The following is a 27,798-nucleotide window of genomic DNA, read 5'->3' on the forward strand; positions in this document are numbered from 1 at the left end:
TGGGCTTAATAAAACCATAGCCCACATAAGTGGACCAGGCCCAACAAATCTCCCCCTCCACCTTAGCAAGCTTTTCTCTTGCGAGAGCCTTCGTCATCATGTCTGACCTATTGTTGTTTGTATGAATCTTCTGAATATGCAACAACTTCATTTTTAACACGTCTCGAATCCAATGGTATCTGACATCAATATGTTTAGTGCGATAGTGAAATGAAGAGTTCTTACTGAGATGTATGGCACTTTGGCTGTAACAGTAGATGACGAAATTCTTTTGCTTCTGATCAATATCCTTTAAAAATTTCCTCATCCACAAGACCTCCTTGCAAGCTTCTGTAATGGCAATGTACTCGGTTTCGGTTTTAGATAATGCAACACACCTTTGCAATCTAGATTGCCATGACACTGCTCCCCCTGCATAAGTAATTTGGTAACCTGAGGTAGACTTTCTGGAATCAAAGTCACCAGCCATATCCGTGTCAGTAAAACCATCAATTACACATTCACCATTTCCATAGCAGAGACATAATTTCGAGGTACCTTTGAGATACCTAAATATCCACTTCACAGCAGCCCAATGTTCTCTTCCAGGATTTGAAAGAAATATGCTAACAACTCCGACATAATGAGCTAAATCGGGCCTGGTACAAACCATGGCATATATAAGGCTGCCTATCGCGGAGCCATACAGAATTTTCTTCATCTCTTATTTTTCTTTTTCGCTTGAAGGGCACTGTTCATTACTCAACTTAAAATGACTTGCAAGCGGAGATAAAACTGGCTTTGCATTAATCATGTTAAACCGCTCTAAAAGTTTATTAATATCTCTTTCCTGAGATAGCCAAAGTTTTTTTTTCTTCCTATCACGTATGATCTACATACCGAGTATTTGTTTTTCTGGCCCTAAATCCTTCATAGAAAATGTATTACTAAGATCTTTCTTTAATTTCTCAATCTTACTCGCATCATGGCCAACGATTAACATATCATCCACGTATAAGAGGAGAATAATGGAATCATCTTCTGAAAATCTTTTCACATATACACAATGATCAGAGCTCGTCTTACGATATCCATGAGTTTTCATAAAAGAATCAAACTTTTTGTACTATTGTCGAGGGGCTTGTTTAAGACCGTACAAGCTCTTTCTCAGCCTGCAAACAAAATCTTCTTTTCCTGAAACTTTAAATCCTTCGGGCTACTCCATATATATCTCATCTTCTAAGTTTCTATGAAGAAAGGCGGTCTTCAAGTCAAGTTGTTCAACTTCAAGGTTCAGTTTTGCTGCTAAACCCAACACAACTCTAATGGATGACATATTTACAACAGGTGATAAAATTTCTTCAAAATTAACTCCTTTTTTCTGACTGAATCCTTTCATAACAAGTCCCGCTTTGTATCTTTTTTGCCCACTATTTTCATCGGTCTTCAACCTGTATACCCATTTATTTTTTAATGCTCTCTTACCCTTAGGTAGCTTGACTAAATCATAAGTGTGATTTTGTTGCAAGGATCTCATTTCTTCTTTCATAGCTTTCGACCATTCTTCCTTTTTTTTCATGTGAAACAGCCTCATAGTAAGTTTTTGCTTCTCCCCCGTCAGTTTACATCACATACTCTGTTGGAGTGTATCGTGTAGAGGGCTGTCTTATTCTTGTAGATCTCCTCAATGGAATCTCTGTTTCTGTCCACTGCGTTTCTGGATCTTCATTTTCAGCTTGCTCGTCATCCTCATTTGTCTGATCAAATTCAAACCTGCCACCATCATCTTGATGGTCTTCTTGACCATTTTTCATGTGATCATTATCTTCCGTTTGATTGTTATGGACTGTAGGAGGAGGAGGAATTGGTGTCAAATCAACATATGAGCTAACAGATGATCTTGATTTATCAATTTTCTCAACTTCACCAAACTGATCTTCAAGAAATACAACCCTACTTTTGACAATTTTCTTGTCCATTGGATCCCACAATCTATATCCGAACTCTTCATGGCCATATCCCAAGAAAATACATAATTTTGCCTTGTCATCAAGTTTCGATCTTTCATCTTTCGAAATATGAACATATGCCTTGCACCCAAAACTCTTAACTGATTATATGAGATATTTTTCCCTGTCCATACTCTTTCAGGTACATCACCATTAAGCGGAACTGAAGGAGAAAGATTTATTAAATCAACAGCAGTTCTTACAGCCTCCCCCCAAAAAGACTTTGGTAGTTTAGCATGTGAAAGCATACATCGGACTCGCTCTTCAATGGTTCTATTCATTCTCTCCGCTACCCCATTCTGCTGGGGGTTTTTATTACTGTTTTCTCAATCCTGATGCCATATCTTTGATAATATTTTTCAAATGGACCCCTATACTCACCTCCGTTATCTGATCTGACACACTTCAGTTTTCTTCCCGTTTCTCGTTCAACATAAGAATGAAATTTTGTAAATACATCAAGTACCTGATCCTTAGATTTTAAATTGAACACTAAAACTTTTCGCGAATGATCGTCAATAAATTTTACAAAGTAAAGAGCACCACCAAGAGATTTACTTTGCATACTACAAATATTAGTATGTATCAAATCAATCACACCTGGCTTTCTAAATGAGGAATGAGTATTGAATGCAACTCTATGTGTTTTTCCAATTATGCAATGATCACAAGTTTTAAGGGAAGACATACCTTGCAGTTGAGGCAAATATTTCTTTCTGACCAATGTTTGGAGTCCCTTTTCGCTGATGTGACCAAGCCTTACATGTCAAAGATCAATACTTGCATCCTTCAGAATTGTATTTATATCAGCCTTGCAAAGTGTAGCTTGCGTCGAATAAAGAGTGCTCATTTTCTTTCCCTTAGCAACAACTAGCGAACCTTTAGTAAGCTTCTATTTACCTCCGTCATAATAACTTTCAAAACCTTCATCATCAAGTTTACCTGTAGAGAACAAATTAAGTCGAATATCTGGAACATGTCTGACATCTTTGAGCACTAGCTTATTTCCAATATTAGTTTCTAAGTGAATATTGCCAATACCGACAATCTTGGATGCACCTGTATTTCCCATTCGCACTATTCCAAAATCACCACTGGTGTAGCTTGTAAAAAATTCAGCATGAGATGTTACATGGTATGAGGCACCAGAATCGATCACCCAATCTGTATCCTGACAAGAAATATTGACATATGCGCTATCAAGGACAATCTGTACATCACCATCATTAAAAATTGTGTTTACCTCATTCTCGTTCTTCTTGCCTTTCTGTTCTCTTTTTAAAATTCTGCACTCTTTAATCATATGTCCAAGTTTGTTGCAATGGTAGCAAGTAACATTTTTCCTTGATCTAAATTTAGATCTTCCCCTGGAATGATCTCTTTTGCTGGGATTGCGCCAATTTCTTTATTGACTCCTTCCAGGTCTTTCCTCTTTCTGCGTTAGAAGTGCCCCTGAAAAAGATTCACCTGCTTCTTTTCTTCTTGCCTCTTTCATTTAACAAGCTATCTTTAACCAAATCCATGGTTAGTTTTCCATCTGGTGCAGAGTTGCTGATTGTCACCACTAATGTTTCCCAACTGTCAGGTAATGAGCTAAGAAGTAACGAAGCTTGAACCTCATCATCAAGCTTTAATTCCAATGTGACCAATTTGTTGGCAATGCTCTGAAACTGATTTGTGTGCTCTACCATGCTGCTTCCATCTTTGTACTTCAGATTAACAAGCCTTCAGATTAATTAGTGCAGTTTTGTTTCTTGCCATTTTCTTCTCAAAGGTACTCTCCAGTTTTTTCTATAGAATATGAGCTTCAGTTTCATCACAAACATTTTCGAGTACACTATATTCAACCCATCTTCTTATAAATCCAACAGTTTTTCTGTGCATAACTTTCCAATCTTCACTTGAAATATCTTCAGGTTTTTGATCACCTAATGTAACTGGCTTATATAAATCTTTGCAATAGAGCAAGTCTTCCATCATATGCTTCCATATAGAGTAATTTGTTGAGTTCAGTCTAATCATTCCATCTGACCCATCCATTTTTGACACACAAAAAACTTATTTCTAGCAACCTGGCTCTAATGCCACTTTGTTGGGGAATAAAAGAGTGTAATAAACTCTTTTAGGATACACCAGACTTTAACAGCAATGCTCAAAGGCTACTGGAGACAACAATTAAGCAACACCAAGCTAAGTTATATGCAACTACACTATATACTTCCTCTTTATGTGTAAAATAGGATGATGCACCGATCAATAAACAGACAGAAAATTGCAACAATATAGATTAAAATAACAGCAGCAAAGAAGTAAAAAAAACACCATATTTTTCACGTGGAAAACCCTCCAAGGTGAAGGAAAAAACCACGAGGTGATAGTAAACCACCCATATTAAAACACTTACACTATAAATAATGGGATACACAATTTTCTCTCTAGTTAATACTAGAGGTACAAACATTAATCTTTACGGAGATGTGGCTTTCACTAATAATACATCAAACCAAGTTTGAATATTCTCACCGATTTGTAGCAAAAAATTCAAAGATACAACCTTGTTGTTACTGGTACATCCACCTTTAGGAGTGTTTTGAATCACTTGACGCTACTACACAAAACGTTTTTTCTCCCTCCTTTATTTCCTTTTATTTTCCTCTCTCACTCTGACATTTTAGTGTGTGTTTTTTTCATTTATCTAGTTAGGCTTAATAAAACCATAGGCCACATAAGTGGACCAGGCCCAACACCAAGTAAACCTCTATACATGTTCGTAACAATGGGATGTCAAACATTGATGTATGTGATTATAAAACCCAATTTGGGATGCACATACACAAACAAGGAGGATATTAGTAGTTTTGTATACCAACTTTTTCACCTTTCTTCTGTTAGCGGGTTTTGGTTTAGGCTAAGATCTACGCAATAGTAATCTTAGATCCAATGAGCCGCGTCTAATGTTGTAGTCGTTTATACTGAACTTTTAGCCATTTATCTTTAGAGATTCTGTAAGTAGGATTAACTTATTTTAACAAAAGTATTATTTTATTAAGTATAAGATTAACCAATACTTAAAAATGAATTACCAGTTACAAAAGATATGTAATTCAGTTTTAATAGATTTATGAAATTAAAAGTGTACAAAGTTTTTAATAAAATTTAATATAAATTAAATTAAAATATTAGTAATATTTGATGTAAATGTTAAATGACGAGTTCCAGTTAAAAAGGACAATGATTCTGATATAGTACAATAAGAAGAGGAATTTGAGTAATAAAACTGACATGCTAAGCATACAATGTGCTACAGCATCAGCATGTAGTCAATCATGTAATTTGTTGAGTGTAGTTTGACACATATATAAAACACGCTGGAACGAACAAACAATGAACATATGTACATTCAACTTTCTTCATCTTTCTTCTGTTCCGGGGGTTCTGATTTGGGTTGGGGTGAGATCTTGGCGACTAAAATGCAAAGAAATAGATTAAGTGAGCTGATAACTGCCAATGTCCAGTAAAACCTATCTAAGCGACTTTGGTTTATCGTATGCCTAAACCAACTTGTTCCTCCTCTTTTACTCACCTTATCAACTATAGTCACCAGCAGTTCCTATACCCGGAATTCCTATCAGGAGATATTCCAAGTACTTGTACATACAAGGAGGGTATCTAGAGTTAAATAATTCTGTGAAACAAGTTGTTGAAATACCACTAAATACTCCAAGAAATATATATTGTGGAACCAACAAAAACATTGTCATTGGAATTTTAATATTCTTTGGTGGGTCATCTTCTAATAGTTCGGGGATGCTTCTTATCAGTTTTAGTCTTCGATTTTCTACCAAGGCAGCAGTATTGCAGCACAAAATGGAAGTAATTAGAGCGAAAGCAATTCCAAAGAACGGGAATTTCTTTTTATACTTTACAGGTAACCAACCTTTGACAATGCTGTAAATCCGACCAGAGACGAAACCCGCGCCACTAGAAAAGAGTTTGAAGATGATTCGGAAGATGATAACACTAACTTTAAGGCGTCCAAGTTTTTGACTCATGTTATCTGCTTGTTCAATAAAGTATGTATTTCCAAGGGAGAATACTAATCCGCATAGTATGAAAGGTATCCACAATGGAGCCATTTCAAGGCAGGTTTTGGCATCCTCTACTTCTCTCACGCTACAAAGATGCCACTTGTGCTTCTTCTGTTGTTCTTCCTCCGGAATTGGTAAAATTATTGCTGCCTTGTCCAAGAACCTGCAGGTAAGAATTTATGACTTAGTAATCTATTGATCCAAACATTAATATATAAATTTCAAAGCTTTATCTACCTGAGGGAACCAGTGAGCTGAACAGAATCATCTGACATATAAAGATTTTTTGCATTGTTGTGATCCTCAGGAATTCTTTTAGACATTTTGTATATAGCGGCCACAAAGACTCTGATAATTGTTGTTAAGGGGCTCCCCTGAGGTCCTTTGCGTATGTAGGGATGCCAAAACAAGCCACTCAAGAAGACGAGTAGAGCCACCAGGCTAAATAGTGCTGTAAGGCCAAACTTTATTGACCAAGATTTTATGAATTGCAAGACAGAACCTCCTATGATGGTAGCAACCACCACAACTAGGCAACCTAATTGTTGGCCTAAGCTACAGCTAAAAAATGCAATTTTTGTGTCACTGTTTGTGACTTCTTCTTGCTGTTTTTCTTCTTGCTCTTGGAAGAATGGGCGGAGGGATACGCGACGGCCCATTCCCAACGCTATCAAAGCTAAGGAAATGTAAAATAGTGTTTTCTGCGTTGGACCAATGCATTCTGGCTCATACTTGTTACATTGCCCCATGTTGAACAGTGGTGTTGACATGGTAAGAAACACCAGCCCCTAAATAGTGATGAAGTACGTCTTTTACAACAATCTAACCCCTTTGAATACGGGCATTAAACATACACACACACACACACTTAAGTATGATATGTACATAAACTACGGCACTACTTACAATGGTATCTATGATACAGGAAAACAGGAGCGTATAGAAATTTCCAATGATGGAGTCGGCAAAGAATGCCAAAGGTATATATAAGAAACATGCGACTCCATTCCAGACATTGATAATACCAGCTGCATGTGTAACACTTAGCTTCCAAGCATTTGTTAAGTACGTCTGCATCACCCACATTATAATCTCTCTAAATAAGTCCGCCGCTAATATTACTACAATAATGCACACAGAACAAAGTCAGAGCAATTAATCAGATTCTGTTAACACGAAAATAGTACTACGGTACATATTCGTAAAAAAACGAAAGGAGAGAATAAACCTGAAAAGCGCACAAAAGATTTCATGATTTCAGTTGCTGGATCGGCTGTCAACTTGATCTAATTACAGAGATATATATACCAGCCATGGGTTAATGTATCTGGTTCAGAAACTCCAGTAGTTCTCTTTTCATATCAACAATAAAAAGAAGTCCAAAAAATACTTATACTAAGGAAAGAAGCAGAACTGATCAGCAATATTATTCAAGTATCAATTCCTTCCTTGCCACTTACATCTCGCTCTATTTTGCATTAGGAGAACAGATACACTTTCAAAGCTCATCTACTGTGCGAGCTCAATCTCCCTTTCCTTGGAATAGATTGCATTTGTAAATGAAGTAACTAACTATTCTTTTCGTACAGAGGGTCAAGTACTAACATTCCAACGTGTAAACCGTGCTGCCGGACCATAACTAACCTGCATTTTTCTAAAGGTTTCCAGCATTTGCTATATGTATCCCTCGTAAATAGAAGTAAGAATTATCTTAAAAGTACACACTCCTCCGTCCTACTGGATTCTTTACATACTTTTTACTCGGCACGCATTTAAGGCTACTGTAAAATATAATTCTATAATTTATTTTTAAAATTTTGTTTTTCTGTATAAAAGTTTAAACATTATATATATATTCAAAAGAAAAAAAATATTTAAAATTATTTAGGGAAGTATATTTTACAGGGGTTTTAAAATGCGTACTGATTTGTGTCCTCCAATATAAAGAATCTAATGAGACGGAGAGAGTAGTAATTAGAGAGTCAACTACAAGAAAACAGGTGAATTTTGACCACATCTTTGGATAAAAATGCATAATTTGTAGCAAATGACTTGTGAACTTAATCAGCGCTATCAGCTAGCTATTCATTTGGATACTGTATAAGAAAAGTGTTTCCATAATTGATCCCTGTGTTTGTTATCTCTGGCAGGTAATTCGTATATCAAAGGATGGAATATTTGTGAAGATGAGCTGATGCATGTCAAGCAGCCCAAAATGTAACGGGAACTTCATCCAAGTACGTCATTCAAATGAAGAACAATCAGAGTTGTAAAGGGTTCCCGAATGGTTCTTCATCGTCTATTTAACAAGGATTAAAGTTTTGGCAGTGCAAAGATCAATACTTCTGTTATATACTTCAGATTGCGCAGGTATGCAACTAACTGGCTAATACTGTAATGTTCTTTGATTATGGCTGTGACTCTGTGAGCATTAAGAAAGACTGTTAATTCGTGTGTGTGCAGTGTAATTTTTAATTGTAGGGAATAAATTAGAGCTTTGTACAACTACATTGACTCTGCAAGCTAAGCTCACAACTTTAAGCAGTTGTGATGAGTGAATGAAGCCGTGCTGTATTTATTTGTTTTTTTTTTGTCATATTGTATGTTTAATTGAACTTCTGATCGTTACTCTCTTGAAACCTTAGCCGCAATGGAGTAAATGGTGAGGTGGCACTATGGCCTATTTTAATTGTTGTTTTCAAAGTGAATGCATTAGTTTCATCTTATTAATTGGAGAATGTCACATGAAATTTGAAAGCTAGTTTGGAATCCAATTTGGGTACTCTACCATTTTCCGAATATAAAAGTAAGTTGGATAATATATCATTTTTAATACTCAACTCATTTGTATTATAAGAGAACAAATAGATAAGCAAACAGACTAAATTTATATAATTTAGGATGAAAACATTCGAATTCGAGACATTACATAAATATCATATTAAATAAACAGTTCAAGTCCTAAGATATTTTAAAAATTCGACATATGAGAGAAATACACATGTCTGATATTCATGAAAGAAAAAACATACAAACCAGCATCCACATATGTGAAGTTCCATATTTTTCTTATTCTCAAGCATATCTTACTAAATTTTAACATTAATTACATGGTTCAGATTTATTTTCTAGGAACAGCAACAGCACACACATTTGCACATACATTTGCACACACATTTGCACACACGCTGAGCACAAGTAAAAACTAACATTTTCACCTTCTGTAAAATTGTTTTGGGTTGTTTGGGTTTTGGTTGAGGTAAGATCCGGGCAACAATAATGTAAAGAAGTAGATTGAGTGAGCTGATAACTGCCAATGTCCAATAATATTTATCCAAACGGCTTTCGTTTAACGAATGCCTGAACCAATTTGGGCTTGTTCCTCCTCTCTCACTCACCTTTCCCACAACATACACCAGCAAATAACTACCTGCAATTCCTATACCTGTCAATCCTAATGTGAAATACTGTGTGTACTTACTCATAGAAGAAGGATATCTTGTCTTGAATAGTTCTTCGTAACAAGTAGAAGAAATCCCACTAAACACCCCGAGAAGTAGGTATTGTGGAACCAACGTAAACATTGACATTGAAGATTTTTTACTTACTGATTCTAATCTCCGACTTTCGACTTTAGCAGCACTAATGCAGCACAAAATGGAAGAGACTAGGGCGAAAGCTATTCCAAATAAGGGGAAATATTTTTTGTTCTTTTTGGCTGACCATCTTTTGGCAAAGCTGTAGATGAAACTAGAGATGAAACTTGCGCTGAAAGAGAAGAAGAAAAAGATGAGAACGTTAACTTTGAGGTGGCGTAGCGTTTGATTTAAGTGATTTGCTTGTTCAAGAAAGTAAGTGTTCCCCAGGGAGAGTACTAATCCGCAAAGTACTAAGGTGATACACAATGGGGTCATTTTAATACAGACTTTAGTGTCCTCTACTTCTCTCACACTACAAAGATGCCAGTTGTCATTTTTCTGTTGTTCTTCGGAGGGAGTTGGTAAGATTATTGCAGCCTTGTTCAAACACCTACGTGTAGGAATTTGTTATGCATCATTTGGTCGATAGAAACATTTGTATTGATTCAGTATCTAAATTTAAAACGTTGTGTACCTAAGGGAATGAGTGACCTCGGCATGATCATCTGACTGATAAAGATTGTTTTCAATGTTGTGATCCTCAGGAAGTTTCTCAGACATTTTGGACATAGCAGCCACGAAGACTCTGAAAAATGTTGTCAATGGGCTCCCCTGAGGTCCTTCACGTGGGGAGGGATGCCAAAACTGGCCATTCAAGAAGATGAGTAGCGCCAGAAGGCTCCATATTGCTGGAATCCCAAACTTGACTGTCCAAGATTCAATGAATGGCAGGACTAAACTGCTTATAATTACAATTACTACCATAACACAGCAGGTTAGTTTTTGGCCTAAGCCGCAGTCACAAATTCCTTCTTCTTTATTACTGTTTGTGGTTTCCCCTTCTCTATTACTGTTAATGGTTTCCCCTTTCTGTTCTTTTGAATATTGGACTTGGGATACAGTACGACTCGCCAATGCTGCTGCTATCAAAGCTAAAGCAATGTAAAATAGTGTTTTCTGCTTTCGACCAATACATTGAGGCTCATTTTCTTTACATGGCCCAAGAAAATTAGGTGTTGACAGTGTCAGGAATCCTAGCCCCTGCAATAAAGATGTTATCATGTCATTTTTACGATGTTAATAGCTCTATATATGGATACACTTCAACTATATAAACTACTTACAATGGTATCGACGAAACAGGAGAACATGAGCATATAAAAGTTTCCGAGGAAAGAATCAGCAAAGAATGCAAAGGGTATCGGTAAGAAAAATGTGAGTCCATTCCAGACATTGATAATGCCAGCAGCATGCGACACACTTAGGTTCCAAACATTCGTCAAGTATGTCTGCATCACCCACATTATAATTGCTTCTAGAAAGTTCACCCATCCTAAACTTTCAACAATGTACACAAAATAAAGCGCAAAATAAGTAATCAGGTATTAGGATCAACTGGGAAGTAGTAATATACATTCGCATAACTTAACAATTAGTGATTATTAGCTATAACAAACAAAAAGAAAACTCTGCAAATTAAAATTGATAAAAAGGAAAAATAAAACCTGCAATCCGCTGGAAGGATTTCATTTTTCCAATTGTGGGCGGGGCAAACAACTTGTATAAGTGCAGTCTCATGTAGTGGTTGATTATTTATACAACTGTTTGTTTGTTTTTTCCAGGTATTATTCCTTGCCTCACCGGTGAGTGGACTCCAGGTATAAAGGGAACTTCTGAATAAATTACTCTCATACTCATCCCTATTGTTTAAGAATATAACTCTTCACTTTCAGGATATGACAATTCACGTTTGTTTCGAGTTAGAGAATCTCAAACAGACTCTAGCATGGAAAACAAATATGTTGACGCTAATAAGACCCAATAATTTACATGATTTACAGATAGTAAACTGGGAGTTTTTTCGGAGATTCTCTTTCGCTTGACCTAAACTATGAGGTGCAAAGCTGAAGGATCGAGGCTCGGAGACCTTCCAATTTGGCTAAAACCCACACCGGGTTTCCAGTCAGTCATGTCACAACATAACTTAAGAAATGCATAACTAATTTTATAAGTTTTATTCTACAAGTATCACTAATAATTTGTAATTTAAAGGAGCAGGAGATTCGCGCCCAGCCCCACGAGAAACACGAGTCGAGTACATTAGCAAAAATAAGCAATTGAAGTTGCCGGAGGTTCCCATGTGATTCTTAATTGTTCCTATTTATAAGAATTTTTTTGTGTTATGTTATGTCAGCATTGTTTAACTTTATTTGCACAGACCCTTCACAACAGATTTCCAGTTTATTCTTCAATCATTTGGTTACCATAAGAAAAAACGTACATGCTCGATAGAATTTTATGTCCTAGCCGCTCTGGGTTTGTAAGAAGCCCACCGGTGACAAGAAGCCAACAATTAAATGCATATGGGACCTAACAATGTACCAAGGGATTGGCATATGGTCACTTCGGTTCCTAACAATGTCATCCCGTCCCTGATCTCGAACAGTGATTATTTTACTCCCCAATCCCCACCCCAAATGGGGAATGCGGATCCCTGCATAGATTCAGAATTTTTTTATTTTTTACCTTTTAATAAAAATTAAATTATAAATAATATATTTTAATAAAAAATCACATAGTAAATCATAATAATAGATTTTCTTTAAATTTTAATATTAATTTGAATTAATATTTAAATTATTTAAGAGATGAAAAATTTGTAAATATTTTAATATTTATTTAAGGTATTTATATATTTACAAAATATTATTTTTATTTAAAATAGATTCCTAAATATATCACAATTTAGAATATCTTAATTTTAAACTTATTCTTATAAATATTATCTTAATGTAAAATTGTCCTTGCAATGTATTCAAATACTTTGTCATTCTGATTGATATCGAACATTACAAACACCCCCACGTTATACGGTCGATGTATTAAACAAATTTACTAAATTCGAACAAGACCACCATAGTTTCGGTCCGGCGAATCTCTTGTACTTCCTCCGTTCCTCTAGGTATTTTATATTGGGGGCCGGCTATACACGCATTTTAGGGATTTTATAAAGTATAATTTCTTGAATTTTTGAATTTCTTTCTTTTAAATATTGAAATTTTTATTAAAAAAAGGTAAAAATCAGTTATAAAATTTTTTATTCAAAAGAATATTTAAAATTTAATTATAAAAATATCCCTTATAGTAATCTCAAAATACATGTCAAATACGATAAAAAAAATTAAAGAAATGAGGGGTAGATAAGGAAAACTATTTTCAACATTCATGCCCATGACGAAAATTGGGATGTTACAAATATACCGCTTTAGTTCAATGTCCTCCTCAAACCCATAAAATAAAGGTTGTTGGTCCAAAATGATATTTTTGGATGAAAAATGGTTTAAAATATTAATTTTTAATTATCCTTTTGGTCATAGGTACGAATTACATGGGAAGAAAATTTACGATTATGTCTCATAAGTTAGAACATGTCGCTTAAATACGGTTTACCTTGGTTCACGTGTTTTGCAGGCTATTGCGTGAGGTCGTTGGTTTACCCGATACGCACCCGAAATGATAGCGGTCGTGGGTTAACTACGATAAAAAAAATACGCAATATCGTTTAGGTTCAATACTACATCGTCTCATGTTTTCTATCATTTTAGTAATTTTTTTAAACATGTAGACGCTATAAAGCACGCTTTGCCTATTTTCTATTTTGTTTTCTTTTCTTTTTTTTGAAACACCAAATCGTGTAGCGTTTTGGTCCCACAACACAATTTCATGTACCATTTTGCACATATTATTTTTGTAAAAGTTTTTTTCAAAACCAAATAAAAATTTGTTATAAACTAAAATAATAAAAATTTATTTAGTTCACACTTAAATTGTTTAATTCACTTTTAAATATTCCTAAAACTCAAAAAGAGATTGTTGAATTCTAAAATATTAAAAATTATTAAATTAGGTTAGACCCTTAAATTTCAAAATTGTTGAATTTAGAATTTACATTTTTGATTTGGGGCTAAAAGGCCCTATTTTAAATCTTAGATTAAATTAGGGATCAGGTTCTACGGTCTAAGATACAAGGGCTCTAAATCCCAAATCCTAAATACGAGTACGATTTATAATTTTTTTTAATATTTCTAAAACCCAAAATGGGATTGGTGAGTTTAAAATGTTAAAAATTGTTAAAGTAGATGTTAGGTCACACACACTGTATAAGGGGGGTTGAATACAGTGTATAGCACAATCAAATCGAATTCAAAGAATACAAGTAACAGAAAACAAATTTTATTAAAATTTGTTACAATGTGGAACTGTTCTCTCTCAGTGATGAACAAATATCACGAGAGCTGCTAGGGTTACAATGAATATTATTCTCGATTATGATAACACTTATAGTGTAAACCCTATGTCTGTGTTTATATACTACGCAGTTACAAGATAATCACTAGTTGATATGGAATATAATTCTGCTTTCTAAAATATATCAATCAGATATCTTTTCTGCCAAGTATTCTATTCTTCATAGAATTCTTTCTTCATGCATATCTCTTCTTGCGTTTATCTTGATCTTCTTTCCTTTCAATCAGCTGCATTCCTTATCTGAAAGTCTCCTTAAGTCCTGATATTATCTCCTGATAAATATCTGCTGATAACTTAAGTTCTGACAACTTAAGTTCTGACTTCAGTATAAGTGCTGATATCCAGTTAAGTACTGATTTGTCCTGTTTAAGTAAGATCTGAAAACTAAACACAAATCATATTAGACATGACATTATCAAATATATCTGACAATCTCCCCCAACTTGTAAATTAGCATAATATACAAGTTTAATAGATATTTGATGATGTCAAAAATATTAAGTACAAATGCATGAGAATTTGACTAGATAACTACAACTTACAGTCCTTAAAGCTTTACCAACTTTATCTTTTGATAACAACTTCAGTCTGTACACACATCAGAATTTGAGCAGTTGTAGATCTTGACTTGGCTTCAATTACTGATCTCTTCAATATCAGGAGTTGTTCTGAGATAGTTCTTTAACAAACATCTCTCATCATATCCGAGTTCATCAATCATCCTCCTTTTAGCATCTTTAAGCTCTGCAGTATCTTCACCAGTTTGGAAGATAGCATATCTGAGATCATTAATTTTTGATTTTCTCAACTCCTGATGTAGTCTGATGACATAGGCTTTGTCAGACTCTAGATTGAATTCAAGTCCCTTAATACCAAGATATTTACTGATCTTTGCAGTATTAGGCTTCATATCAACAATATCACCCTTGTGATCTCTGTACTTGGGACAGTATGTGCTGTCAGACTTTACATAATAGAGCTTCTTCTGTCTCTGAATTTGAGTCTTCAAATAATTTGCAGCACTTTCTGTTAATCTGTTCTTCACTTGAAGTAAGAATAAAACATGTTCTAGTTCCTCAAAATACTTCAGTGGTATAGTATTTTCCCTTATGTGGTAAACCCTTCCATCTTTTATGAAATATAATAAGATGTATTCTTTCAAGAAGGTATGATAAACGATTTGTACAGATTCAAGTTGATTCAATCTTTCAGGAGTTGCTCCAACACCTGGTTCACTTAAGGAAGTTGGATCATTGGTTGTGTTTTGCACACTTCTTTCATCAGCACTACCCAATCCAGATTTATCTATTACTTCCTTTCCAGTAACTACTCTTGCTTCAAAACCACTTGCTGTAGTCTTCAAAGGTTGAGTCTGTTTGGCTTTAGTGAATCCTGGTAGGAGTAACTTTGAGGATTTAACATGAGCAATGTCGAAGGTTTCCTTTAACTTATCTTCTGATATCAAGCCAACTTGAGCTATGTCAGAGGTTGCTTGCTTCATAGTTATACTAGAACTTACTATATCTTGACTCTGAACAACTTGAGCCATGTCAGAGTTTGTCTTAGAAATCTTACTTAAAATCAGAGTAAGATTAGCATCTTCATCAGATATTTCTTCATCCATAGGATGCACATAAACCTTTACAGGTTCACCAACTTTTTCTTTGCCCTTGGACCTTGGATCTATCTCCATTTGTGATTTGGCCTTGGTTGCCACAGGATTTGTCCTTTCTTTTATCACAATGCCTTTAGCCGTAGGAAGTTTGTTTTTAACAAAAGAAGCTTCAAATTTGGAGATGACTTTTTCTAACTTAAGTCTAGCTTCTTCTTCCTTTAGACTCTCAAAGTCCATTCCTGGATTTTCTTTCAGAAATAATTGTCTTGAAATTTCTTCATCAAGTTCCAAAAGTTTATCAGAACTTATCCTTTTACCCGTATCAGAAGTTATTCTTCTCCCAGTATCAGAACTTGTTATATGACTTGTAGTTCCAGCTTTACTTGATGAATGATCTTTACCTTGACCATGACCTCCACCCATTCCAGAGTTTCCCGGGTCATTACCATCATTTCCCTTCAGTGTCTTATCAGGTTTGCATTTGGACTTAATTACTTTCTCCCCCTTTTGGCATCAGCATGTAAAAGAAGAGAGACAAGCAATTCCACTGAGGATTGGATCTCATTGAGTTGATTTTGCTGAGAAGCTTGATTTTTCAAAATTTCATCAATCTGAGACTGTTGCTTCTCTTGGGTTTTCTCAATGTTGGTAATTTTGTCAAAGGAAGGTTGGAAAAACCTTTTCTTGTCCAACTTGACAACTATATCTTGCTGAATTAAGGATTCTTGAATCTTGTCCACCTTGGCTTGAGTTACAGATTGTTGACCTTGAAGGTGCCTTGTACTAAGTGCAGTAACTCTTAGCTGTGTCTTGAAATCATCATTGACTAGCATCTCATCAGCTTTTTCCAAGTGATCAACAAGAATCTTTTCATTAGGAACAAAGGTAACTGTGTTCCACTCCTTAGTCCACTCATGTCCTCTAGGAGTTTCACTCCAAGGTACTGGTGCTACCCCTGTAACAAACTTTTTGACTATCTCAGCTTTGGAAGTAGCTTGTAGAGGTGCATGTCCAGAAGGACCAGTTGCATCAGCATCTATATTTGTAGCAGCATTACCAGTATCATCAACATTTGCAGCATCAGAACTTACAAAGTCAACATCTTCAGCATCCTCTGATAAAAGAACAGTATGAGAGGCTATAGAGGCTTTAACATCGTCCTCTAAGTGCTGATCTCCAACTATGTTCTGATCAACAGCCATATTCTGATGCTCACCTAAAATCTGATCTTCAGTATCTAGATGCAGAGAAGGTGTTGTAGGTAATTCTGGATTAAAATCAGCATCAGGAATTGGTGTTATTGGTGGAGTGACTTGAGTTGGTGGAGCTTCAAGATACAAAACCCTAGGCACTTCCAAGTTATGGATGTCAATTTCATCACTTGGCCCCTGGTTATCAGCATGTAATGGAGATACTGGAGGTGTAGGAATGTGAGTAATTTATGGTTCATGTAGTGGAGAGTGATGAGTTGCATGAAGGTCTGAATCAGCAATAGGAGAATTGTGAGCTTCAACAGGATCTTGAGAGATCAGAGATTCCTGACCCCCTTCCTTAGCTGCTGCTTCCATTCCTTTACCAGAATCTTCAGGCCTTTTTGCCAATGATTTGAATCTTTTAGCTTTTGAGGATGCTGTAGGAGCTGTATCATCAGAATTACGCATTCTAAGCCTTTTTAGGGGCCTAGAACTCCCAACATCAACATCCTTCTGAGAAGAGACCTTCTCAGCTTCTCCAACAACAGGTTATGATACATGAACTTGTTCCTCAGCATCTGATTCATCTCGCAGAATGAATCTCCTTCTCTTCTGTTGTGTTTGAGGTACTTTCTTAGCCCTCTTAGGTTTGGAAGATGAAGGCTGCACTGTAGGATCTGAAGGTTGAGGTTGAGAAGTTTGAGGTGGTTGAGTAGAGGTGGTAGGTGCTGATGGATGAGGTTCAGATGGTTGGACATCAGGAAATAGTGCAGTGTATTTAACTGGATCGTTGGTTATTAAGGATTGTTTGACAGAGAAAGGAATTAGGAGGGGTCTTAACACATCCTTCTTATTATCAGTAGATAATAAGTCATTAAAAGCTCTTTTAGCTAGTATGAATGATGAAATTAATTCACTAGCATTTCGGGGCTTATTATCACAACAGAAACTATAGATAAACTGACAGAATCTAGCAAAATAAATAGTATTTCTATCTTCTATCATTCTATCCCCAATAAAGCCTAATACATCACTTGCATAGTCAAAATCAGTGTGATTTATGAGAGCATACCCGATTTGTTGGCTGAATATGGGAATTGCATCGAAATTGGAACATTTATTTGCAAAAGCCTTGGTTATGCAATCAAAGAAGAAATTAAATTCCCTCCTTATGAAATATCTCTTCAACTGGCCCAGCTTTGCCAATGTCTTCTCATATCCCAGACTGGCCATCATGTTTTGAAGAACTGGTTCTTCAACAGTAGAGTGGACACAGTTCTCAGGTAGCTGCAGTGCTTGTCGAACCGTAGACAATGTCACAACATACTCATCCTCCCCTGATGAAAAAATAATACTTGGGGACCCTTGAGCACCACCATCATCATATACACCGCTTCTCAAGAACTCCAGGACTTGAGTACCAGAGACTGCTTCAGGTTCGGTCAGATCATACCCAATATCAGAACTAGCAAGAAAGTCCTGAATGAAGTGAAGTTCAGATGGTGCTTCTGACTTGCTAAGAATAGCAGAGAAGTTATTAGGAACAAACGTAGCTCCATCGAAAATTATGTCCTTGGGTGCCATGAGAGATGCGTGAGAGAAAAAATTGTCTGTAAGGTGTTTGATAAAACGTCTGTATGAAAAATCGTCAGTAGATGAGAGAGAATAAAAGTAAAAAGAGAGAGATAAAATATGAAAGTAAATAAAAGATTGTACAATCTTTTCTCTCTTTTACTTATACACGGTAAAAAAAGTAACCGTTGAGACATCTGTCAGACATGCAGCAGTAAAAGATAATTAATGGGCACGGGTATTCAGTAATCATTACTTATCACATGCAGTTTTTCAAGGAAAAACTGTTCCACTTACCAAGTAATCCCATTAATCAAGGACATTCAGTTTTATTTTAAATTTTAAAACTGTTCCCACTTAATAAATTATTATTACTGCTTTACCAATATTCTGTAAAAATATGACCAATGAGAGAATGAACATAAATAAACCAAGTAAACAAATACTGCCACGTCAGAATCAGAACTTGATTTGTATCAGAGCGAAAAAGGTCATCAGAATATGGTTAGTATCAGGATTTAAAATATCATCAGAATATGAAACGACTCAGAGACAAAATCTTGCAAAAAGATAAAATTTCATTAATATATTAAGCAAATACATTTTATGAAACTTAAATTACATGCTTAAAATTACAAGATTGTCCTAAGCTACAAATCCTAATATCAAGAGCTTTAGTCCTAGTCTAAGAAGACTGACAAAGCTGACGGTGAAGAGAAACAGGCGGCTGCAATTAATTCTTCTTCCTACTCTCAACAAAGAGAACAACAAGACGAATGATCCGTTCTTGCTGTCGGAGAGCTTCTCTCCTTTCCTCTTCCAGACGCTCAAGATGGCGATGATAGTCCATATAGAAGAATAAGAGGTCTGTGAGAATCTCTTGGGGAACTGAGTCCCAGATTTCATCAGGAATGGTAGTAACATGCCACTCCTGCCTCCAATCAGCACAGCTCAACTCTATATTAAAAGTGTCATAGTTCAGGACCAAGTTGAAACGAACCATGTTTTTTATGAGGATGTAAAAAGAGTGAGTTTGAGAGAAAATGAGAGATGTGCTGGCTGGAATGAGGTGTTGGTTTATATAACCTATAGAATACTAAGAGACGCAAGGAAAATTGAATGGTTATAGGTAAAAATAATTATACCTCGTCTCCCTAGACCGATGAGAATAATAATTATGTTGACTGTTAATATCTCACCCAAACATATTCTGATTTTAAATAATATTATTTCAGATTTTAACCACAAATAAGTCAAGTAAAGAATCATGATTTAATACCAGAACTTAGACTTATATCAGAACTTAACAGTCATCAAAACATGATTCCTTAACTCGAAAGGTGAATGCCTATTTCTGTAATTCGTCACACAAATTCTGATTTCGTCTCTTCAGAACTTAATCATCAGAACTTCCATCAGAACTTGTCCTCAGAATTTATGCAACTGACACTTAACCTGTTCATCTAAAAGAACATTTATCACCACAATAATTTTCATCATTCATATGGAGTGTATGTTTGTGCAGTAAGCTAAATATCAGATAAAGATTAAAGTCTGATTCACTTCAGTTCATCTTAGAAATAAGGCATAACTAAGAACTTTGCTCAAAATATGTCATGATTCTGAAGTCTACTTTAGAATGAGTTCATGCATAAGTCCACCTCAACTGTTTTATGCTCATTTTATGCATCTTTTGAAATTCCATTTTAAAGTGGCTTCTCAGTGTAAGTGAGTCACGACTGCTTGTCAGAATTTATGCTATTATCAGAGTATTTCTCCAGCAATCATAGAGTGTGAAAAGTCACCAAGAAAATATTTATTTTGCTTTTCTGATGCATATTACTTAATACCAGCAATGCATTTGGGTCTTCCCTTCCACATTTTTACTCTAGATCTCAAAGGAGTGCCTGATTTTTATTTCTTGTTCTTTTTTTTTTCTTTTGATAAGTGAGGTTTATCAACACTTAGTACATCCACCAGTTTTACTAACATCAGAACTTAACAGATAAGAAGCATTATTTTAGTTTTTGACTTAGTAATAAGATAGACAAAGTAAACTTAACTAAGCTCAATATCAGAATTTGCTTGTGTTAAAAGATTTCCACATAAACAATTACTTCAAACATGGGATCTTTAGTATATTAAAGACTACTAGGTCAGCATCTAGCATAGTTATCCTCATTGGATTGAATTGTTACAAAAACATTCATATCACTATCAGAGTTTAGAAATTCACATCAGACGACAATCAGTACTTAAGCAATTTTTAAATTAAGCACAGAATACACAGGGATAGTAATATCTGTAAATACTGATCATAAAATCTGATGAAACAGAACATAAACTAAGCAGACTTAGAGAAAGAACCTGAAACCATTCCAAGTTCATTTACCAATCTTGTAAAAGTAGCTTTACACAGTGGTTTTGTGAAGATATCTGCTAGTTGTTGATCTGTTGGAACAAAGTGCAAATCTATTGTACCTTCATCCACATGTTCCCTTATGAAGTGGTACCTAATGCTGATGTGCTTTGTCATTGAGTGTTGAACTGGATTATCTGTCATAGCAATAGCACTTTGATTATCACAGTAAATAGGGATTTTAAAATATGTTAACCCATAATCCAGTAACTGATTCTTGATCCAAAGAATATGTGCACAACAGCTTCCTGCAGCAATGTACTCTGCTTCTGCCGTTGATGTGGAAATTGACTTTTGTTTCTTGCTAAACCAAGAAACCAATCTGCCTCCAAGAAATTGGCAGCTTCCACTTGTGCTTTTCCTGTCAATTTTGCATCCTGCAAAATCTGCATCTGAGTAACCTATTAGTTTAAAGTCTGATTCTCTAGGATACCACAATCCCAGATCAGCTGTTCCCTTAAAATACTTGAAAATTCTTTTCACAGCTGTTAAGTGAGGTTCTCTTGGATCTGCTTGAAATCTTGCACAAAGACAGGTAGCATACATGATATTAGGTCTACTAGCAGTTAGATAGAATAGTGAGCCAATCATACCTCTGTAATCAGTAATATCTACTGATATACCGGTATCCTTATCCAATTTTATTGCAGTGGCCATGGGAGTGGATGCACTTGAATAATCTTGCATTCCAAATTTCTTCAGCAAATTTCTGGTATACTTGGATTGACAAATAAAAGTGCCTTCTTCATTCTGCTTGACTTGAAGGCCCAGAAAATAGCTAAGTTCCCCCATCATACTCATTTGATATCTTGACTGCATCAGTTTGGCAAACTTCTTGCAAAGTCGGTCATTTGTAGAACCAAAAATGATATCATCAACATATATCTGCACCAAAAGTAAGTCATTTCCATGGTTGAGGTAGAACAATGTTTTGTCAATAGTTCCTCTGTTAAATCCACTTTCCAGAAGAAATTGAGCTAAACTCTCATACCATGCTCTTGGAGCTTGCTTAAGGCCATAAAGTGCTTTATCAAGCCTGTAGACATGATTTGGAAATTTGGAATCTACAAAGCCTGGAGGTTGTTCAACATATACTTCCTCTTCCAATTCTCCATTGAGAAAAGCACTTTTCACATCCATTTGAAAGGCATTAAACTTTTTGTGAGCAGCATAAGCCAAAAATATCCTTATGGCTTCCAATCTAGCAACTGGTGCAAATGTTTCATCATAATTGTTAGGTCACACACACACACACTGTAGAGGGGGTGAATACAGTGTATAGTACACTCAAATCGAACAAGAAAACAAACTTTATTGAAACAATAAACTCTGTTACAATATGGAACTGTTACCTCTCAGTGATGAACAAATATCACGAGAGCTGCTAGGGTTATAAAGAATAATAACTTCGATAATGATAACACTTATAGTGTAAACCCTATGCCTGTGTTTATATACTACACAGTTACAAGATAATCGCTAATTGATATGGAATATAATTCTGCTTCCTAAAATATATCAATCAGATATCTTCTATTCCAAGTATTCCATTCTTCACGGAATTCCTTCTTCATGCATATCTCTTCTTATGTTTTATCTCTATCTTCTTTCCTTTAATCAGCTACTGTCCTTATCTGATTGTCCTTCAGCACTTAAGTTCTGATATCTATCTTCTGATGATTATCTCCTGATAATATAAGTACTGATATCCTTAAGTCTTGACTTCCAGTATAAGTACTGATCAACAATTAAGTACTGATCTATCCTGTTCACACAAGATCTGAAAGCTAAACATAAGACATATTAGCCATGACATTATCAAATATATCTAACAATCTCCCCCAACTTGTAAATTAACAAAATATACAAGTTAAACAGATATTTGATGATGTCAAAAACATTAAGTACAAATGCATGAGAAATAGACTAGATAACTACAACTTACAGTCCTTAAAGTTTTACCAATTTCAACTTCTGATAACAACTTCAATCTGCATAAATATCAGAATTTAAGCAGTTGTAGATCTTCGACTTGGCTTCATCATCTTCTGATCTCTCTGATGTCAGGAGTTGTTCTGAGATAGTTCTTCAACAAACATTTCTCAGCATATCTTAGTTCATCAATCATTCTCCTTTTAACACCTTTAAGCTCTGCAGTATCTTCACCAGTTTGAAAGATTGCAGCTCTGAGATCATTAATCTTTGCTTTCCTTAACTCCTGGTCTAGTCTTATGACATAAGCTTTGTCAGATTCAAGATTGAATTCAAGTCCCTTAATACCAAGATACGTTCTGATCTGTGCAGTATTAGGCTTCATATCAACAATATCCCCATTGTGATCTCTGTACTTTGGAACATATCTGCTGTCAGACTTAACAGAATAAAGCCTTTTCTGTCTCTGAATCTATTCTTTTAAGTAGTTTGCAGCAGTCTCTGTTATTCTGTCATCCACTTGAAGTAAGAAAAGTACATGCTCCAATTCTTCAAAATACTTCAAAGGAATGGCATTTTATCTTATATGATAAACCCTACCATCTGTCATGAAATACAACATGATGTATTCTTTCAAGTAGGTATGGTAAACCATCTGTACAGATTCTAGTTGATTCAATCTCTCAGGAGTTGCTCCAATACCTGGTTCACTCAAGGAAGTTGGATCATCGGTAGTGTTGTGTACTCTTCTTTCATCAGCACTTCCCAATCCAGTTTTATCTCTAGCTTCCTTTCCAGTAACTACTCTTGCTTCAAAACCACTTGGAGTAGTCTTCAAAGATTGAGTCTGTTTTGCTTTAGTGAATCCTGGTAGGAGTGTTTTAGATCTATTTTCTGATATCAAGTTAACTTGAGCACTGTCAGAGGTTACTTGCTTCTTCTGAATATCAGAACTTACAATTTCTTGACTCTGAACAACTTGAGCCATGTCAGAGGTTGTTTTAAGAACTTTTCTTGAAGTCAGAGCAAGATCATCTTTTCCATCAGTAATTTCTTCTTCCTCAGGAGGTACATAAGGCTTGATAGGTTCACCAACCTTTTCTTTACCCTTGGATCTTGGATCTATCTGTGGTTGTGATCTAGCCAAAGTTTCTTCAGTATGTATCCTTTCTTTGATCACAATGCCTTTAGGTTTTGGAAGTAACTTTTTACCAGAAGCTTCAGATTTAGATGTGACTTTCTCTGATTTAAGTCTGGCTTCTTCTTCCTTTAAACTTTCCAAGTCCATCCCTGGATTTTCTTGAAGAAATAACTGTCTTGACATTTCCTCATCAAGATCTAGAAGTTCATCAGAACTTATCCTTTTACCAGCAGCAGAACTTATTCTTTTCCCAGTATCAGAACTTGTTCTGTGACTAGCTTGTCTTGATGTAAACCTTCTATCTTGACTATGACCACTACCCATTCCAGAGTTTCCTTGGTCATCTTTTCCATCATCCTTTTCTTGCAGTGTCTTGTTGGTTTTGCATTTAGACTTAATTACCTTCTCCCCCTTTTTGGCATCAGCAGGTAATAAAAGAGAGATAAGTAGTTCCACTGAGGTCTGGATTTCAGTAAGTTGCGATTGCTGAGAAGCTTGATTTGTCAGAATTTGATCAATCTGAGCTTGTTGCTTCTCTTGAGTTTTCTCAATATAAGTAACCCTGTCAATGGTAGGTTGGAAGAACTTTTTCTTATCAATTTTCCAAACTTGTTCCTGTTTGATAAAGTTCTCCTGAATCTTGTGTAGCTCTGCATGAGTGTTGGAATGAAGACCTTGTAGATGTTTAGTACTCAATGCAGTGACTCTAAGCTGGGTTTTAAAATCATCAGAATGTAACATTTCATCAGCTTTAGTCAAGTGCTCAGCAAGATGTAAAGCATTTGGAACACATGAAACTGAGTTCCATTCCTTAGTCCACTCCTGACCTGCAGGAGTTTCACTCCAAGGTACTGGTGCATCCCTGATAACAAACTCCTTTACCAGTTCAGACTTAGGAAGAGTCAGTGGAGGAGTATGTCCTGAAGGACCTGCTTCATCAGCATCTACAGTTGTAGCAGCCTCACCAGTATCTCCAACATTTGCAGCATCAGAACTTAGAGAATCAGTATCTTAAGATAAGACAACAGTGTGAGTAGCAATGGAGGCTTCAGCATCCTCTAATTACTGATCTGATACTAAGTTCTGATCAACAGCCATATCCTGATGCTCACCTAAAATCTGATCATCAGCATCTTGATGCAGAGAAGGTGTTAGTGATAATTCAGGAGTTTGAACAGCATCAGTAACAGGTGTTGTGGAAGGATTATTTGCTGTTGGAGCTTCTAAGAAAAGTATTTCAGGCACAACCAGGTTCTGAATATCAATTTCAGCACTTGTGCCTGGATCAACAAGAGACACAGAAGGTGAATTAGCCTTGTCAGATACAGGTTCCTGAGATGGAGTTGATGGAGAAGAAGTGACTGGAGCAAATTCCTTGTCTTGTGAGATCAGAGATTCCTGATCCCCTTCCTTAGCTGCTTCCTCCTCATCATCTGAAACTGGCCTTTGTGCCCTCTGTTTCTTGTACTTCCTTGTTGATTTGGATTCCTTGGGAGTTTCAGGAACCGTCATACGTCTAAGCCTCTTGAGAAGCCTAGAACCCCCAATTACAGAATCCTTCTGAGAAGTTGCCTTCTCAGCTTCATTTACCACAGGTTCTGAAGAGGGAATCTGATCCTCAGAATCTGATTCATCTCTCAAAGTAATGCTTCTCCTCTTTTGAGGTGTTTGAAGAACAGTCTTTGTTCTCTTTGGCTTAGAGGATGTAGGCTTCACAGTAGGTGCTGAAGAAGAAGGTTGAGCAGTCTGTGAAGTGGAGAGATAGGATTTGAGATAAGTTCTGAGGGTCGGTTGAGTAGAATGAGAGGTAGGTACTGAGGTTGATGGATTTTGGTTATGGTGAGTTGGTTGAACATTTGAGTAAACAGATTTGTAAGTAGCAGGATCAGCATTTACCAGAATCTGTTTTACAGACTGAGGAATCTGTAATTGTCTCACCATTGATTTCTTTGTGTCAGCATTTATCAGGTCGTTAAAGTACCTTTTTGCAACCTTAAAAGGTGGGGTTTGAGTGCTGACTAACTGGGGTTCAGCAGTACAATACGTATAAATAAGTTGACAGAATCTAGCAAAATAAACAACATCTCGATCCTCTGTCATCCTATCCCCAATAAAACCAATTATTCCAGTTACAAAATTAAAATGAGTTTGATGGATAATAGCATACTCGATGTGCTGACTTAGAATTGGGATGGCATCAAAATTTGAACACTTGTTGCCAAAAGCCTTGGTGATGCAATCGAAGAAGAAACTCCATTCTCTTCTGATATTAGCCCGTTTCAACTGTCCAAGTTTCGTTAGACTCTTTTTATATCCCAAATCAGTCATTAACCCCCGAAGTTCTGATTCCTCTGGTATAGAGAAGGTACAATCTTCTGAAAGATGTAATGCTCTTCGTACTGTACCAGGAGTGACTACATAGGATGAATCACCCACTTGGAAGATAATACTGGGAGTTCCTCGTTTACCACCATCATCAAAAACTCCAGTCCTCCAGAACCGCAGAACTTGTTGACTTGAAAATAATTCAGGCTGAGTTAAGGCGTACCCAACCTCACTATGTGCAAGAAGATCTTGCACAAAGTGCAATTCAGATGGAGCTTCAGCATGATCAAGAATTGCAGCATAGTTGTTTGGAACAAACTTTGCTCCATCAATGATTAAATCCTTTGGTGCCATGTGAAAAAATATTGAGATTCAAGTATGCCTGTTAGGTGTTTGAGATAATGTCTGTATGAAAAACCAACGTGAAAAAGAATGAGAAATAGAGTAAAAGTAAGAAGAGAGATAAAGTATAAAGAAAATAAAAGATTAAAGAAATCTTCTCTCTGTTGTTCTTATACTCTGAAAAAAAATGTTACCGTTGGACACCTGTCAGACATGCAGTAATAACGGATAGTTACTGGGCTCGAGAAAACAAGAATGATTACTTACCCAGTTGCCTTGTTTCAAGGAAAAACCGTTCCATTTATCAAGAGACACAGTTTTAATTCAAAATTTAAACCGTTAGCACTGATTGAATTATTTTTCACTGCAACATTAATATTCTGAAAATGAATCATGTTAAAAATGACCGAGATAATTTTGATGAATAAGTGCTGACAGAGAATCAGAACTTAAATGAAGATAAAATTTAAATGGTCATCATAATATCAAGCAGGATTTAACAACACAAGATAAAATAACTCAGAGACAAAATCTTGAAGTAAAAACAGTTTTCATTAATATATCAAGTCAATACATATATGAAATAGAAATTACATCAATACAAGATTTTCCCTAAGCTTATAATCCTAACGTCAACAGCTTTAGTCCTAGCTAAGAAGCCTGACAAAACTGAGGATGAAGAAGAACAGGAAGAAGACGAGATTAAGTCATCTTCCTCTTCCTATCTTCGACGAACAAGATGGCGAGTCATATGATTCACTCTTGCTGACGGATAGCTTCCCGCCTTTCCTCCTCCAGGCGCTCCAGATGGCGATGATAATCCATCTCGAAGAATAGAAGGTGAGCCAGCACCTCCTGTGGGACAGAGTCCCAGATCTCCTCAGGAATGGCTGTTATATGCCACTCCTGCTACCAGTCGGCACAACTGAGCTCCATTGTGAAGGTTTGTGTGTTCAAAAACATGTTGTATCGAACCATTGTGTTTTTGACAGAAGAAGGAGGATAAGTGTGTGAGAAGAATGTGATGGAAAGAATGATGTGAAGTGGTTGTTTATATAGGCAAAAGAATGCCAAGAGACGCAAAGATATTTAATGCTGACAGGTAGAATTAATTCTACCTCGTCTCCCTAGACTTTGAAAAAGAATAACAGTCATTGGAAAGAGGAATCATGGTCTAGACCACACAAGACACAAGAAACAGTGGACTGTTCAAGTACAAAACCATTAATCCTAATCA

At 36.0% G+C, this 27,798-nt stretch overlaps 2 protein-coding genes across 3 annotated transcripts; both read right to left on the bottom strand.

Annotated features, from left to right (window-relative positions):
• Positions 1 to 5,215: 5,215 nt before the first annotated feature.
• LOC141706236 (protein NRT1/ PTR FAMILY 5.5-like) lies at positions 5,216 to 7,477 on the bottom strand. Its single transcript, XM_074509046.1, has 4 exons — positions 7,305 to 7,477; positions 6,983 to 7,197; positions 6,314 to 6,864; positions 5,216 to 6,239 (listed from the first exon to the last, which is right to left on the bottom strand). Exons 1-4 carry the CDS (start codon positions 7,327 to 7,329, stop codon positions 5,576 to 5,578), a joined length of 1,455 nt encoding a protein of 484 aa, XP_074365147.1. The 5' UTR covers positions 7,330 to 7,477; the 3' UTR covers positions 5,216 to 5,575.
• Positions 7,478 to 9,063: 1,586 nt separating this feature from the next.
• LOC141708298 (protein NRT1/ PTR FAMILY 5.5-like) lies at positions 9,064 to 11,345 on the bottom strand. Of its 2 annotated transcripts, XM_074511860.1 has the most exons (5): positions 11,220 to 11,345; positions 10,839 to 11,047; positions 10,190 to 10,755; positions 9,685 to 10,105; positions 9,064 to 9,506 (listed from the first exon to the last, which is right to left on the bottom strand). In XM_074511860.1, the coding sequence occupies exons 1-5, from the start codon at positions 11,290 to 11,292 to the stop codon at positions 9,471 to 9,473; spliced, it is 1,305 nt and encodes a 434-aa protein (XP_074367961.1). In that variant the 5' UTR covers positions 11,293 to 11,345; the 3' UTR covers positions 9,064 to 9,470. The 2 variants fall into 2 exon arrangements, with proteins under 2 accessions (XP_074367961.1, XP_074367960.1); XM_074511859.1 differs by having other exon boundaries at positions 9,064 to 10,105.
• Positions 11,346 to 27,798: the final 16,453 nt, after the last annotated feature.

The sequence above is a fragment of the Apium graveolens genome, chromosome 2, assembly GCF_009905375.1.
Source record: "Apium graveolens cultivar Ventura chromosome 2, ASM990537v1, whole genome shotgun sequence".
NCBI lineage: Eukaryota > Viridiplantae > Streptophyta > Magnoliopsida > Apiales > Apiaceae > Apium > Apium graveolens.